Raw genomic sequence first — 16,139 nt, forward strand, 5'->3', positions numbered from 1 at the left:
TGTATCTGAAATTGATTTATTCTATTCATAAAAAGTAACAACATAATGGTAAATTCAATCTATTCAATGAGAAGTTTATAAGCTAAAATATATCAAAAGGGCAACGAAAGCTAACATACAGTGATTAAATAACAATCTGTGAGAAAAAGACACACGGCTTTCAATTCCATTATACAATTCCACATACAGACGAAAAGCAGGCTTTTGAATTGTTTCAAAGGAAGGTGCAGCCATTTGCCCTTTTTAACAGCTTGCAAGTTCAAAAGGAAAAAATAATTTATAATTTAACTCGAGTGTATCTCAAAGTTTTTGATTCAAATCTACATTTCTGAGCCTCCTGGCAGTGTCAATATTGTTGAAACAGGACATCAACTGCAACGCAAGCAATTCTGGAACGCAATGCCATAAACTGTAAATCAATTTTGTCCTACTTTAATATTGGTTTAACAATAAAAGAACTTTGATGTTTAATATTTAAATAGTATAATTATTTCTTTAGAACTAAGTCCAGAAGGCTCATTCATGGGTACACAATGTGAAACAACAACGAAGAGAATGTGGTTTTGCTACAGTAGGAGGCTTTAATTTGTAGGACCCAGTTGAACGATACAGCACAATTTCTGTGTGCTGCAGGGGATTCCACAGAAACTTTTTAGAAGGGGCAATGCTCTCCCACGATGAAGATGATGCCAGTGGATCCATGGTTAAGATCGAACAACAAAGCTTAAATACTGTCAAAGCAAAGAACTGTGAGCAATATCCACTCCAGTTGCTCAGAAATCATCACCAGCTGGCTATGCTGCTGCCTTGCTTTTGAAACCCAGGCACAACGGTTGCTTTCTTCATCATTGTTTTTGAAGTCAAGATTTGAGCAAGCAAAGCCTCCATTTCCCTTCTCCCCTCTCTCCTACCTTTTGTCACTTCAGGATGAGTAAACACTGAAAAATTTAGATTTTGGGGAGGAATGCCTATAATTATGAGCTAAGTATTGTCTCTGAACATTTAGTGAATTAGTAATGTTCAGATGCAATAGTTTTTCTGGTTTGGAGGAAGGTTAGAGAGAAGGTAAGTTCTGCACCTGTGCTACAAGCAGGGAATGCAGGGTGGTTATCACTGCAGCTGTCAATTTTTGCCAGCCATACAGGGCACTAGAAATACAAAAACATTTCCCACTTCTTAAACAGATCCAAGGTGCTACTGTAAATACAAATACAATTATCTGCTGTAACAGAGAAAACTTTTGTATGTTCAAGGAAATGCGAGAGAAAGATGTCATTCCTTTTGACTGTTTGTCAAATCAAGCAATTACGGAGTTACGCCCGCCAAGGAAGGATGAGAGAGTGATAGAAGGATACAGGCTGAACTATGACTTTGTGATGCAAGGAGCATTCAAAGTAGCAGGAGCTTCTGCGATGCAGAAGACAGGCATTATAACATGACTTCTAGTGGTGGGATCACATCGACTGCCTATGCCTACAAATACTCTCACCCAGTGCTGTACTGCGCTATGCAGTATTTGCCAGCCATGTTTCAAACACATTACAATACCAGCAATGCACTGGAACTAAATCATGGCTATCTAATTAAGAAGTCAATTATTTCTAGCACTCTGCTTTAATTTGTCCCAGAATTATTTCTTTTTTTTTAAAAAAAGGTGTAATGAATAGAAAAGGAAAACAGAAGAAGAGAAAGTTGCATTATTAAGGCAGATGAATACTATCTAGGGAACTGAATATTACAGCTACTTCTACCACGGAGTTCCAGTGCAATGAAAGGTAAGTTACACAAAGCCATGCTCTTCAACACTTGGTCACTACTTGGGCTCTCAACACGAAAGTATCATTACATGTAGAGTCCAGTTCCAGCTGTATTGCCTGGGATGGCACACTGCACAGTTCAATTACAGACAGGAACTGCAACAGCTGGAATAAGCTCAGGAAACAATCTCATCTGAGATTTTAGTCGCTGAAGTCTATCAATATGTTAACTTAGTTGCGCAGGCAGACTCTAAAAGAGATTCTCTCCCACAGTTTTCCTTCTAAAATGACAAATTTGTAGCTACATTTAAATTTTACCACAGGCTTAAGTCTTTCGTACAGCAGCAGTGGGGTATAATGTCTCAAAGTCAAGGTACCCTCCCAGTTGTACCTGTCTGCATTAACCATAAGCTGAAGCCATGGCCCGTTCTCTCCAGCCTGGCATTTCACACGTGCTTGACTTCAGCCGGTGCACACGCTGAAGTGCTTACTTGTAGGTTTAAGGCTCACGGATCACTAATACAGGACAGAGACCACAGTGACTCATCTACATAGCCAGGGCCTACAAAGGCTCCGCTAAACACACAGTCAAGAAGAGAGAAAGGTAATTGGCACTCTTAAGAAGGCAGAATTTGCAGTCCCACCAATATTATTAAGAAATGCTGCTAAAAATGTAAAAAGTTATATGGTGATAATTATCATAGTAATTAGTGTTAAGATCAAAATTAATACTGATTAACATCTGAGCACTGGAAAATAGTGCACACCTTTAATAACAATTGCAACCTTGACTTATTACACTGAATTAATTTTGAGAAGGAATCTTTGTATCTGCATGCAAATAAAGACTTCATCAACGTAGTAAGAAACTGGTCACTCAATGAACACAAGATGGATTGTGATTCCCTGTTTATCATTGCATTCTTACTCCACAGTTTTCAAGGGCTATGTAACAGCATGGTGAACTGAAACAAAAATTAAACTGCCAGTTTATTTATTCAAGCGTTATTTACTGGCATTATTTCAAAATGAAAAATAAATTTCTCTGTATCTTGTATACTTGTCTAAACACTCAGATATTTTATATACAATTATTCTTAGTGTTTAGTGACTTAAGTCCAGAAAGTGTATGTACAGTTACGTCTAGACAGATAAGGGATAAGGATCTACAGACTACATGTGTACAGAGAGGGAGTACGCAGATGCAGGCATTTGTATGGAACAAAAATAGAGCGCTATTTACTACCTAACGCAGATGGGTAAGTCCACTTTGGAGATCTCTGCAGACTTGTGAAACCAGGATGATGTGTTCGGAATCCTTCCTCTCTTCTCCACTGCGGAAGTATCTCAGGCAAATGCATTTTGTCAGCTCCTTTAAAGATTTAAACTAAGCCATTTTCCATAATAACCTTCACCTGCGTTAAACACAGACACACAAAAAACAGGTAGCACAAATACTAAAGTCCAAATTTGTGTTAGTGACATACAAAATACAGAAAGTCTGAATAATTTTGCAATTAACTCAAAAGTAAACTAAAATAATTTTTACACTAAGTTGGATTGTCCATGAGACACATCAGTCTGTCAGGAGTGAAGTCTGTACCAAAAGCGAAGTTCCAGTAACAAAGTGGTGCGCTTCCGGAGACAACTGAGGAATGGCAAATAGAATAAGACATCTCTAGATCTATTGGTTCCTATCAAGACAAGAAAAATCCAGTCTCCTGGGGTATTATAAGCCCCTGCTCAGAATAGCTCTGTCAAATGCAAAGTACAAGTCTTCTGTATTAAAGAATCTTCTTATTCCATAGCTCCTAATGAGCATTTGCCTCAACACTGAAGTGCACGGCTTTCACACTTCTTACATATTAATTTATTTGTTGCTGGGCGTAAGAAAAGCTTAAATCATAACTCTCTGAAATACCAAATGAAACTAATCTATTTCCAATCTAAAATTTAATCAACTATTTTACTTCAGCATTGCATTTTATTGCTACAAATTACTTGGAGAAATCTGCAATAAAGGAGCTCTATAGAACAATCGAATGAATATAAAAATATTTCCTTTGAAACTTTCATTTATTTATCTCCAAAATTGTTAAAAAAAAAATATTTGGTTGGTTGAAATAATGTACAGACATAGTAACAGAAATATTAGTTGACAGAAGAGAATGGACCAGATTCTTGTGAATCAACTCCATTTTACCAGGCACATTAAACTAAACTAGCCTCAGCTTGATGCAACTGCTATATCTCCAAAATGAATGTTAAGACATGAAATAGCAAAAAGGCTGGTGAGCCAAATTTATCTTATGTGTTTTTTTTGTTATTATTTCCCTTCTACATTTTCAAAATATCCCCTAATGCTCTTTCCTTTCAGAACGAAATCTAAGTTTCTCAAAGTAATATTTACAATCTCAGCTGCAAGCTCCTTCATGGTGAATCACTCTGGATGTTTGTTACTTTTTGTGAAGAACAGTTCTGCTTGAGTTCCTCACTTAGAACAAAATAACTCTGTTTTCCTGATACACTTCATATTCAAATTTTTCCTAAGTGTAGCACCGGGAAATAAATTTGATACGGGCACAGGGAAATGCGTAATCCACGCATGGCTGTCACGGTGAGCTCACCAGTGACTGATACAGCTTCGAACATCAAAACAACTTTAATGAGAGATGATCTTGACCTACATGCCAGAGTTATCACCACTACTTCCTTAAAAAAAAAAAAAAAAGGATTTAACTTCCACTTCAACAGTCTCTACTGACAAATATTTTAGTTTAATATCTACTTCTGATTTCCACTTAAAATACCTTTAGATTGCTAATTAGATATGAGAATTTCAAAAGCAATCTCCATCTTAGTTTTCTATAGTCCTATGATTTTTACACTCTCTTATAATTAATAAAAATAATTCCAACTTCTTTTCTCTATCTATCTAATTAAAAAACAGGTAATATACTGTATCTGTTCCTACCACCTCTCTAAATTAATAACATTGTTTCCGCACAGCCTTTTTTAAAGTTTCCAAATTAAAACAACAGTGTCTAGCGCAGTGGGTCTGCTGTTTCTGGTTACTGCTAACGCAGAACCGGACACAATTCTTTCTCTTCTGCACCTCTGTCTACACTGCACAAAGGTACTCAGGCTGCACCTCTTGAAACCGGTACCAACAGAGCTGCAGCAGCACAGCCTACAACCCCTGCCCTCAGTTTCTGAGACACTGCTGTCCGTGCCAGGTGGATTACCGTGAGGTTTGCTTCCCTGTGCATGTTGTAATCACACATCTGACTGCAGCAACACTGGCTGTAGGAAACTGAAATACAAAGTAACTTTCATGATTAAGATGAGCTATCAATAATCATCTATTTTTAAGTATTGCATCCTATAAATCATCCTAATTAGTAAACTAGATGTCTTCTTTTTAGTAGACAATCCCCAGCCTACTTCCTTATTTATTTTCTTGAATTCAATTATATTTGCCACCTGCCAGCCCAATCACCTAAATGACAGATTCTGGATGTAAGGTAGAAGCTGGGCCATAAACAATAATTTCAGTATAGTTCAATGTAAAATACTTGCCTGCATCTATTTTCTCTGCTTCATGAAGAATGTTTATGCTATTTCCTTCTCCAGCATTCTGCTGGCTGTGGGACTCTGCACTCCTGTCAGGAGACGCAGCAGAAGCACCAGCAAGAATTTTGCACTGCTCCCTGTCCTCCACTGACGGCTCCATAAGAAATGAAAGCCGAGATTTTTCTGGAAGGGAGGGACCACTAGAGGCTGAATAAAGACAGGAGGAGTGATTTCTAAACCTGGATTGAAAAATTGATGCGGCTCCAAAAAAGGAGTAAAATAAAGGTTAGGAAATATTTCTTTAGAAGATAAAAATAATATAACTTCTTTTGACATTAAAAGAAATGGAGGAGGCTGTACTCCTGTTGCTATTTACCTGTTGTAGGGCTCTAAAATCCATCTACTCCATAAACTCAATGATTCACATTTCCAAAAATCTTCCTGAATGAAATCCAGTCTGTAAAATGCACATCTTGCAGAAAAACAGTTTAACTTGAAGCATGAATTCAAATGCTTTGTTCAGTGTAGTGAACTACTCTCAAATTTGATAAAAGTAAGTGGGCGCTGAAGCCATTTATTGCCTTGAAGGATTAAATGATGTAGAGACGGACTGCTATCCAACTGTGAAAGCACACAGCCCTGTCATGTACAAGCAGAAGGAACGACTGACATCTGTTTTGGCCCACTTTGCTCTTGACTGGAAACTCAACAACACCCAAACCAGCAGGGTTCTACAGTTCAGGCCTTCAAAGAAAACCACATTTCCTTCCATCACCTTTTGAAACACAACGTGCAAACTTACCTTCAAAAACCCGCTGATAGGTTCTGAAGCCATTACATCTTCCTCCAAAACCACCAAAACCATGGAAAAACTGTCCTCTGAAACTGAGTTAACAAAACTCAACATGGTGACAGGAGACAATAAAAGCAATGACCCAAATTCTTGAGCATTTTCCCCACTTCCCACTATTACAGTATATAGAAATCCATGCTGCTTCCTTTATAATTGCAGAAACTTTCTCCATTATACCTTCTAATAACTATTTAAGAATATGTACAAGCACAAGTTATTATCTAGCAACTCATTTATACCGTGATTCTGCATCCTTCATTTCACCAATCCACTCCCAGATTTATTTTCTATTGACTTTCACAGTTTGAAAAATAACGTTAAGCCAGTATTGGGTAAAATCATTATTTTACCATAGTTATTCTGTAATAAGTAGTAATTTGGGTGAGTGTGTAAAACTGTATTATATGTAAATGAAAATATTAACCAAACTCGAGGCACACAGTCAGTTAATGCCCTAATAGAGGAGCCTTGCAGAGAGAAACTGTACAGTATTTTTATGTAGCATGTGGGAAAACCGTGCAGCATGGGAGTTTTGAATGTTAATACTGCAGCTGTACTAAATCTACTGTGTCAGACTCTCTGCAAGCAAACTAGATTTAAGGAAGTACATTTTTACTGCAGCATTGGAGGCTGAAAAATGGTTAATTTGGTTAAGTTCAACAGAAGTAAGTTCAGCTTACTTAAAAAAGAACAGACAAATTACGCGTACATGTTAAATAGTCATAGTTCTGTACATAGACAATTACGTGACCTATATAAAGGTTCAAATTATGGATCAGAGAGTAACACATTTTCCAATTATATTTTAACACCGTGGCAATTATTTGTGATAGGGAACAATTACTATATCAGGATCTAAACAATGAAAAATATAAAACATTTATGTTGACCATAATTTCATTGCTTTATATCTCTTATCTGCTCTCATGTCTTTCTCTGAACGTACCAAAAATGTGAGATGGACCTCTGAGTGACTCTGGGCAGGATTCACAGATATTATTTTTTTGAAGCATTTCATATTTTCTTACACGTTAAAAGAAAAAAAAATGTTCTATTGCACATAGAAATACACAAAGGATAAATGCTGCTCAGCTACTCTTATCACTAGGACACATTTAAGAAATCTAAGCAAACATGCCAACTCTCCTGAAACCCCTGAATTACTTGCTTTTCCATAAGCACCAAACACAACATTGGCCTCACTGAAGACTGTGCAGAAGACATTCTGCAGGCCCTTTCTGACAAGAGGCACAAAGAAATATCCTCTGTACAGAGACATTCTGTAAGATGAGATACACAACCGGGAAGTTTGCAAAAGTATGTATGCACACATCCACACACACACGCAAAAGTTTTGGGCATCTATCCCATTATAGCCGGAGTCTTAACAGTGCTACGACATATTTAATTTACAGGTTAATTTACCTGTATCTGTCCCCCTCTCCTCATGCTGTTGTTCTCTAGCTCTCTCCCCTTTCACTGAGCTGAAGAGAATCTTTTGTTGGTCTGTATATACTCAACCACATGTTCCCTGTCCACAGCTCCTGCTCACACAGTTGACATCTCCATTCAGTCTTCGCTATGAAGCTACTGTCAAAATTATAATTGTACTTATTTTAAAACAAATACACACACATTCCCCCCAAACAGTGTGGTGTGATGAACTTGGCATCAAAAGCAGAAATTACAGTGGTAGACCAAACTTTTCAAATTTGAACGCCCATATTTACACATATTAGGGGGCCTGTTTTTCACCAGACACGCTTAGGCCTCCCAGTTACTAGGACTTTCTGCATCACTGGAAAAAGGCATTTTTTTTTTTAGGTACTTATCTATGGATTTCTTCCTAACCTCAGACAATCAAGTCCTACAATTTTCATTTATAAACTTCAGTGCTTCAGCTGCCACATCAATAAAAATGTCTGTTAACTTGCTGGAGCCTGAATGGCCCTCAGCAAACTTTTCGCTTGTACTTTTGATCTATGAGCAGTCAGGGACCCGGCTGAAACTGATGGACAAGATAGTAATTTTCTAGAGAAAACAGGGAAGACAATGCCAGATTTTGAATTGTGCAAGCTTACATGCTTAATCATTATAATGTCGTCTGAAATAAGTTATATATGAGCGTAAGATGAATTCCAGTATTCCTTCACCAGTGTTTTACTTTGTAAGCAGTTCTAAGTTAAGCAGTAAGCACTCTTGTAAGTAGTCTTCCATCAATTCTTTCTATTAGTGAAGAAAAGTACTGAGTGAGCTAGAACTCACTCTTAAGATAATCATTACCATAAACAGAGGTTTCATTTGACAGTTTGAGTGGTATGGGTGTGCTGTGATTTAGTTCAGAGACTTTAGTTCAACTGAAGACTCAGACCATAAGATTAAACAAATTAAACAGCCTCACCCCCATCTCTAATTGTATAAATCATAAAATCCTTTCTCTAAGGGACAGAACTGGAGATATTTGCAAAAAGACACCAGCTTTGCTTCATGACACAAGTGCAAACATACTGAATTTTCTCTACCTACTCAGAACTGGTTTTAAGTATGCCACTGCAAGAAAAGTGTACATTACAGCAAGATAACAAATGTGTCTTGCTTAACAAACAACAGTGTTATCTCCTTTGACCAGACACCAAGTAGATGGCACTATCTCTTAACCATATGCTGCAGACAAAGCCTCTGACAGGTTGAAAGGCAAACACCTCGTACTATCATATATCCACTTATAATATAACTGAACTACTGAAAAATAAGCATACAGCCAACTATGATACACACATTAAATGCATGGAGGAGAAATTCCTCCGTGGAAATGAAGTGTCACATTTGGAAACGCGGACTAGTCAACTATAAGGACCTCAATGTCATCTATGCATTTCTTCCTAAACCATACCAGTGTGACTACTGTACTCACTCTGACTTAACTGAAAAATGGCTAAGTTTGTGCTTGCTTTCCAGAACAAAAATAATTTTTTAATTTGGAGTACTCCTCTAATTTTATTCCAGAAACCTCTCTCTTCTAAATTAACATGTTCATCCTACTTTTTACAATCAAAACATTTGCATGGTTAAGCATGGGGAAGTACGATGAAGAACTGCTTAAACAATACCAGCTTCATAAGCAGTATTTAGTTCAGAAACGTGCTGCCTCTTCACCAAGCTGTTGAAGTCTAGCTCTGATTTTGTAGTAACTAGGGGCACAGGATATCCACAATATCAGCAACAAGCAATTCTGCATTTTGCATAATTCAGTTACTAATTTTCCACTTTTCATCAGCTACAGCATTACTATAGCATACTATACTATTAGCTTCAAGAACATCTGGAAACACATGCTTGTTGCTGCTAAGGTCATTGGAAAGTCTATCACTGATTTCAACAAGGGCAAGCATGATAAACTTACAGGCACATGTTTCTGTGTGATACATATCCTAACAAATTATGTCATGAAGAACCATAATTCCACAAATTATACAAACATCAATATCTCCTCTCCAACTAAATCACTTTTATTAATGAAATCAGAAGACCGATATGCCCAGCTATACGTGGGCATAAGCAGAAGGATTTCCTAACGGTAAAGAAAGTATTTTTATTTTTATATAATGTTGAGGTAAAGGGGCCCTTGATCCTACAAACTCATGCAAATAACTTGATAGACAAGGAGCCTCTTGATTCTTATGTGTGTGTCCTGGTTCTGGCCAGGATAGAGTTAATATTTACCTGAGCTGGGTGGAGAACTGAAGCTGGTAGCCCCTATGGCTGGGATAGTTAACTAATTAGCTAACAGCTGGGGTTAATTTACCCAAATTAGCCAAAGGGCTATTCCATCCCATCTGACATCATGCTCAGTATATAAGTGAGGAGGGTGCTGAAGGGAGGCCCTCCTAGTTGGAAGAGACTGGATGTAGAGATCTGTTGTGAGCTATTATACTGTATTTGTGTTCCATCACTCTATTGTTTTCTTCTGTCATTACTGTTAAATTTACTTTTTGTTCAATCTCAACCCGCGTGTTTGGTTTTTTTTTCTCCTGGTTTTCTTTTGTTTGTCAAATCTCCTCCTATTCTCTCGGAGAGTGGGGGGAGTGAGAGAGAGACTGCGTAGTCTGGTCCCCGTTGGGGCTGAACTACGACAGTGTGTAATCACATACATTCAGAGGACTACATCCTAAAAATTACAACAGAGGCGGACTGCACGGCGGTGTGAAAACACCGAAAACGGCTTGGGAAAACACTGTCAATAGATCTGAAAATGTTTTACTCATTCTTTGCATATTCAATTTTACCTACAATTCTGATAAAATTAAGGAAAAGTTATACAGCTTTGCCTCTAGATTAATAAAGCTCCTTGAAATCATGATGGGCATAGCTTCTGCCACTTCTGTAAACTCCAGTGGACACAGACATTCTTTGGTGACTGGTTTGTAACAGAAAGTAGTTAGACACAGCTAGAAACTTGTATTAGAGATACATTTGTCATGAATGAATACAATAAAGTTGTGTAAAAATAACTTTCCCCCGTCAATATTTATATTTCAAAATATATGCTCCTTTTCTGAATGGATTACTTAAATTAAAAGCATAGAACACCAATGTTTTAACAATGAAGAATTTTGCACTCTCTAATAAGAGATCCCGGAAAGGGATGAGTGGGGAGAGAAATGAAGGAAGCACTGAAAAAAACTTTCATTTAGTGATGGTCAACAAGAGCTAGTGCAGAAAAGATTACTGTAATTTCTTCAAAATACTGGAGAATATTTATGGCAGAGAGCAAAAATATTGTGTTCGTGAACTTTCCAAAGGACCCAGTGCTCACTTCTATTACACCTCTACACTGGCGAGCTAAGACTCTAGCAGAGCATCTGAACGTGGTCCAGGATTTCTGAAGTAAGGATCCAGGCAGTGCTCACCTACTGTCTGATAACAATCTTCAAAAACACTTCTCAAGATAAATTAAGAATCTGAGGAGAAGCAAAGACAAAGGCAATAGCATCATGGAAAGGCAAACTACCAGAGATTACTTTAGACTTTTTTCCTTTTAAAAATTTTCCCTGTTTCTTTTTCTTCTTTTAACATATTTGATGATGAAGTACAAATTTTCAAAATGCCAACATTAAAAGAAAAATCAACACCCCCTCCCCCCCCTCAAAACACACCACAAAAACCAGAACCTGCAGTAGGGTTCTATGTTTTTTTTTTCATGGAAAGTCGGGATACGCAAGAAATTATGCACCGAGTCTAGATGACAAGCGTTTTCTTAAGACATATTGGTGATCTGTCCAAATTTAACTCCCAATAACATTTCTATGAGCCAAATATTTACATATTGTTTCCAAGGTCCTCCTTTAGTCCAGTTCTGTTATCTTACGCAAGGAACATTAAAAAAAAACCAAAACAAATAATCATTTAATGAATAATGGTACACTTTCCTTTACCAGATAACTTGACTGGCACAAAAAAGGTACAAAAAATAACTGAGGTACTATTCCTATTTTACAGGCTTATAAAATTATTTTAAAATTTGGTAATATAATTAGTTATTTTACTCTTTTTTTTTTTTAATTATCCTTTCTGTACTTATGTTATAGGCACAATCTGGATAATCTTATTACATTATGAACACAGTCTTACTTGTGGATAAGATTTCCTAACAAACTAACACACATCTTGTTTGCTAGAAAAGAAGTAAAAAAGCCTTCCATATCGCTAGGAACAGAGAATTTTATATATTGTCACCAAACTAAAAAGAGTAAGTAAATATTAACTCTGTGAAGTGCAAAACAAGTTTTACTGACCACTGGGGTAAATATTGACTGAAGTGAAGCAAACATTTATGTGCTGACGTTAATGGGACAAATCTCATTCAATACGACAAACAAGATTTTCCCTACTATATTTCTGTGTTTGTATTTATTGTTAAAGGAAAGGAAAGGAAATATCTGGAAATCTATCTACAACAGTAATGTTTTTTAAAAACAATTGTTTTTCCTTAGCAACTAAAACGGATATGCATTCAGAGGGCCAGAATATTTTTGTCCTCGTAAAAGATAGAGGTTTAAGAAATTGTTTTCAGACAGAATGCGTTAACTCACTAAAATCTGACCAGATAACAACAACCAAGACCTCTGTTCATCTGATCTCTAAAAAGGTAAACAGAAAGTTGGTCAATTTTCAGCCACCCATAAACCAAAATTTTTCTTACACATATAGTGGTAACTAATGCCAGAACATTCTTTATCTCACCATTTGTTCAGGTTACAGTCAGTCAAATAAAACTTTTTACGGCAGACAGTCTTAATAATTACAAAGAACCCAAAAAGGAGCCTTTTTTTTTTTTTTCTCCTTCTGGGAGTAAAGACTGCAACCCAATCAGAACAGCGTCAGTAAAACAGTGTCTGATCCTATGGACAATGTGCCACAGAAGCCCCCTCTGCCCCCAACCCTTTCCCACTATAAACTACAAACTAACCTAATTTAATAAACAAATAAAACTTTTAAACATTTCCATTTTATGAGTTATGTTAGAAATTAATTTGTTTTTTTTTTAACTTAAAATATACTAATATTTACCAAGGAAAATAAAGAACATACAGAAGATATAACTATAAGCAGGCACTACAGATCTAACATAAATTAACAAACCTACCTACCCCTCCTAGTAAATCCAGTCAGGGTAGGTTTTCACATACATTAAAAGTCATTATTCAGTAGAATGATTCACACATTTAGATTAACATATTAGATGGGGAAAAAAAAAAATTTTGAGAAACTTCAAATATTCTACTGAAATTCTAGCACCTTTAAGCACACGCATTAGAGAACACCAACATCTTACACAGTGCATGACCATTACATCTTCTGACCTAAATACCTGTGTAATGGTCTTACAACAGCAATTAACACACACCTTCTAAAATCCTTTAACAGCTGAATATTTTTTGAGTAATTCTATTTAACAGATTCTTCAATGTCAGTATAAGAAAAGACCAGTTCAGAGAACAGCTTCTCCACTTCATGCTAATGACCATGAGAATCGCTCTTTCTTGCAGATAAAGACAGAGGCTGAGCACCCTCCTGTGCAGTGAGCAAAAATTACAACTGCCCTTTGTGGCTCTGCTATCTAATTTTCATTCAAGGCTCTATCTATACACAAAAGCCAAGACTGGGATCTAATTCACCAGTTTTAAAGCAATTCTATGACACCATTTCAGTGGAACTACTCTCAGTTTAGAATGACTTAACAGAAATGAGCACATCGCTGTACACAGAGAGCTAGTAATGTTTCTGGAAACCTCAGGGAACAAGATGATGTCATTGCATTATAAAAATATCTAGTTCAAATTCTTTGTGAGTCTGCTCGACAAAGCTTACATGATCAGACTACAACAGTGACATTCAGGCTCTTCTGCCATCACCCAAGTGATGAGTTTTCAAAATTCGTCTCTGTTTTTTGGTGCCTTAAATACGTGAGTACAGGAGTTATTTTCCTGTGCTCCAAATTCAAACTGAAGAAAAGGTTACACAATTGCAGGAGCTAGTTTTTACAAAGATTGAGCATTTGAAGCTCAGGAAGCACTCAAATTTTCAAGGTAATTTGAGTATCTTGACAAGACTTTCAAATCCTTCAAACAATTTAAACCAAACCCTTTTAATTTTGCAAGTCTTCCATGCTCAAATAACATTTTTTTTTTGTAGAATGAAGACAACCAATAAAGCCTTTGAATATTCACGACATTCTGCTTTTACAGACACTTGCAAGAAAACAATTTTTTTATCATATCATTAACTAAAAATTCCTTCCCATGTATCTGAGGTAAGTTCCTTTAAATTTCACCAATGATGTATGCTGTACATCTAATTTCAAAGGACTAGTTCCCTACACACCTTCTGATGAAAACCAGTGATACTACAGTTTATTAGGAGGAACAAAAGACGAAGATTGTAATCCCTTAATGTGCTCTACAGTGGAAGACTTCTGCAGAGCTCCTTCTGGAATTAGGACTAGGATACAAAATATTTTCTTCTAATATTTCTATGTATAAAACTAGCTCTCAGCAACTTTTAGTACAGATTAACCGTTGAAAAGGTAAGTATTGCGCTGCCAGGGCATCACCGGCACAGTTCCAGGATGATCAGCGTTTGTTCCAGTATTGTCTTATGCATTTAACAACCATAGGAAAAGCAGGTAGACGCTGATGAAATCTGCTGATAGCACCAGTTAAGGAGGTACCACTTATACCTAGGAGGATGAGAAAGTCTGGGGATATTTATATCTGACTGTATATACACACCTGAAAACATGCCTGGACACACATTAAGGTACCTATATGAAATTTATGGGCATCCTAGGAGGAGAGTCCAAAATACTGACTGGTAAATTTATTATTAGGTATGACATGACCTAATGTGTGCAATACTCACTGGAAAAGACTTCCAATTTTATGTTAATAATCTCTGAAATCTTTCTTGTGTCAGGAGTTACTAAACCCAGAGTTCATTAACAGCACCAGGAAAACATACCTGCTAAATAGCAACATCACTGAAGAGTTACGTACCTTCTAATGAGCTGTGAACTGGAGATAAATCAGCAAGTGACCTGCATGAGCAAACATGATTGATTAATAAGCTGCCATGAATTAAGGTCTTATTTCCGGTGCACATAACAATGAGAAACAGTTTGAGAACAACTTGGATTTAAAACTACATTTGTACTTTAATGCATTTTATAATTACAACAAAGAAACAGCTGAACGAGGCTTTTACATTTATACACTTCCAAGCAATGTACAGAAGGCATGCATAATTTCTAACCATAAAATACTATTTAAAAATAAAAGATTTATAATTGCTTTTCCTGATTGGAGAATCAAATTAAGATTTTTCACATTGTCCTTCATAATCCAAACACTATGCGAATGACTAACTGAGCAAAGAGTACGAGAACGAACAATACGGCATCGCATAAGTCAAACGCAACAGTGTGGTGTTATCCTTGGGAGGACGGGGATATAGCCATGTAATCCCTAGAGTGCTCCCAGCAGAGCATCTGAAATCTGCATTGGTAGATAATTAGGCAGAAACATTACACAAATTAGAAGGTCGTCTTCGTTCAGAGGGCCTACAGAACAGGAGGCTTGTGGGTTTGTTTAATACTTAACCGTATCTGCAGTTACTACCCCAGGTTTCTTCCAACGTATCAGCCACAGCCCAAGTGAAATGCAGAGGGTATGAGGCCCGAAATTTCCAGTCAAGAAACTCTAGACAGATTCCACAAACACCATAAAAGTAGACCAAATTGCTGCAGATGCCTCCTTAAAACCTACCTCCAACAGAAACAGAAATGTGTCCAGTGTTTTCAGCTTCTTCCTCAAGTATAAAAGAGAAGGTTCATTGTTAGATGGTTTGCATTTCTTAGCTCTTCTAAACACTTAAGTTTTTCACCTCATGAGATCTGATGTCCAAGTACCTGTCCTTTCCCTTTCCCAGGGATACTGGCCCCACAGCATTTCTGTATTTAAAATTTTGAATTAAAACAGAATTTATGTTTTAATTCAAAACAACACAGGGCTGATTTTCAAAACTGCTCGAATATAAGGCACTGGCTTCAGTGTGAGCTGCATACCTAAACACATTTAGAAAAATATCTGAGCCAAGGAAAACAGATGCCATTTCTGGATGCAAACTAATTTATTCAAGAGCATATTTTGAAAGAAAACTCTTATCTATTTAATTTCAAGCTTCTCCTAAGAGCTGGAGCAGCATTAACTAGGGCAGCATTTTCCTCGGGTTTCCTAGGAGGCAAAGCCAATTTCCAGACAGCAGGACTTCCCTGCGGTGAGCACTAATCCCCACCGAGAAGTAATGATACCGCAGTACATGTATGTATTTATATACTTTTCTTAATTTCCTTCATTATTATTGCCTTCCCAGATCAATTTTAATCGAGGCTTTAAATA

The 16,139-nt window shown here is 36.9% G+C and overlaps 1 protein-coding gene across 6 annotated transcripts in view; it reads right to left on the reverse strand.

The window, feature by feature from the left end:
• Positions 1 to 16,139, reverse strand: part of LOC147598314 (uncharacterized) — an 18,622-nt gene continuing 2,483 nt past the window's right edge. For 2 of the 6 annotated variants that reach the window (XR_015260630.1, XR_015260634.1), the window contains 3 exons: positions 15,507 to 15,545; positions 14,739 to 14,779; positions 1 to 3,451 (listed from right to left, as the gene is read on the reverse strand). Coding sequence is in view for 1 of the 6 variants with exons in the window: in XM_086762968.1 (XP_086619094.1) it covers positions 3,308 to 3,451; positions 6,133 to 6,209; positions 14,739 to 14,779 (262 nt within the window). In the remaining 5 variants the exon portion in view is untranslated. Of the gene's footprint in view, positions 3,452 to 6,132; positions 6,210 to 14,738; positions 14,780 to 15,506; positions 15,550 to 16,139 lie in introns of all 6 variants that reach the window. The other 4 variants (XR_015260631.1, XR_015260633.1, XM_086762968.1 and 1 more) reach the window with 3 other exon arrangements.

This window comes from Chlamydotis macqueenii, chromosome 19 (genome assembly GCF_036417535.1).
Source record: "Chlamydotis macqueenii isolate bChlMac1 chromosome 19, bChlMac1.mat, whole genome shotgun sequence".
NCBI classification, from domain to species: Eukaryota; Metazoa; Chordata; class Aves; order Otidiformes; family Otididae; genus Chlamydotis; species Chlamydotis macqueenii.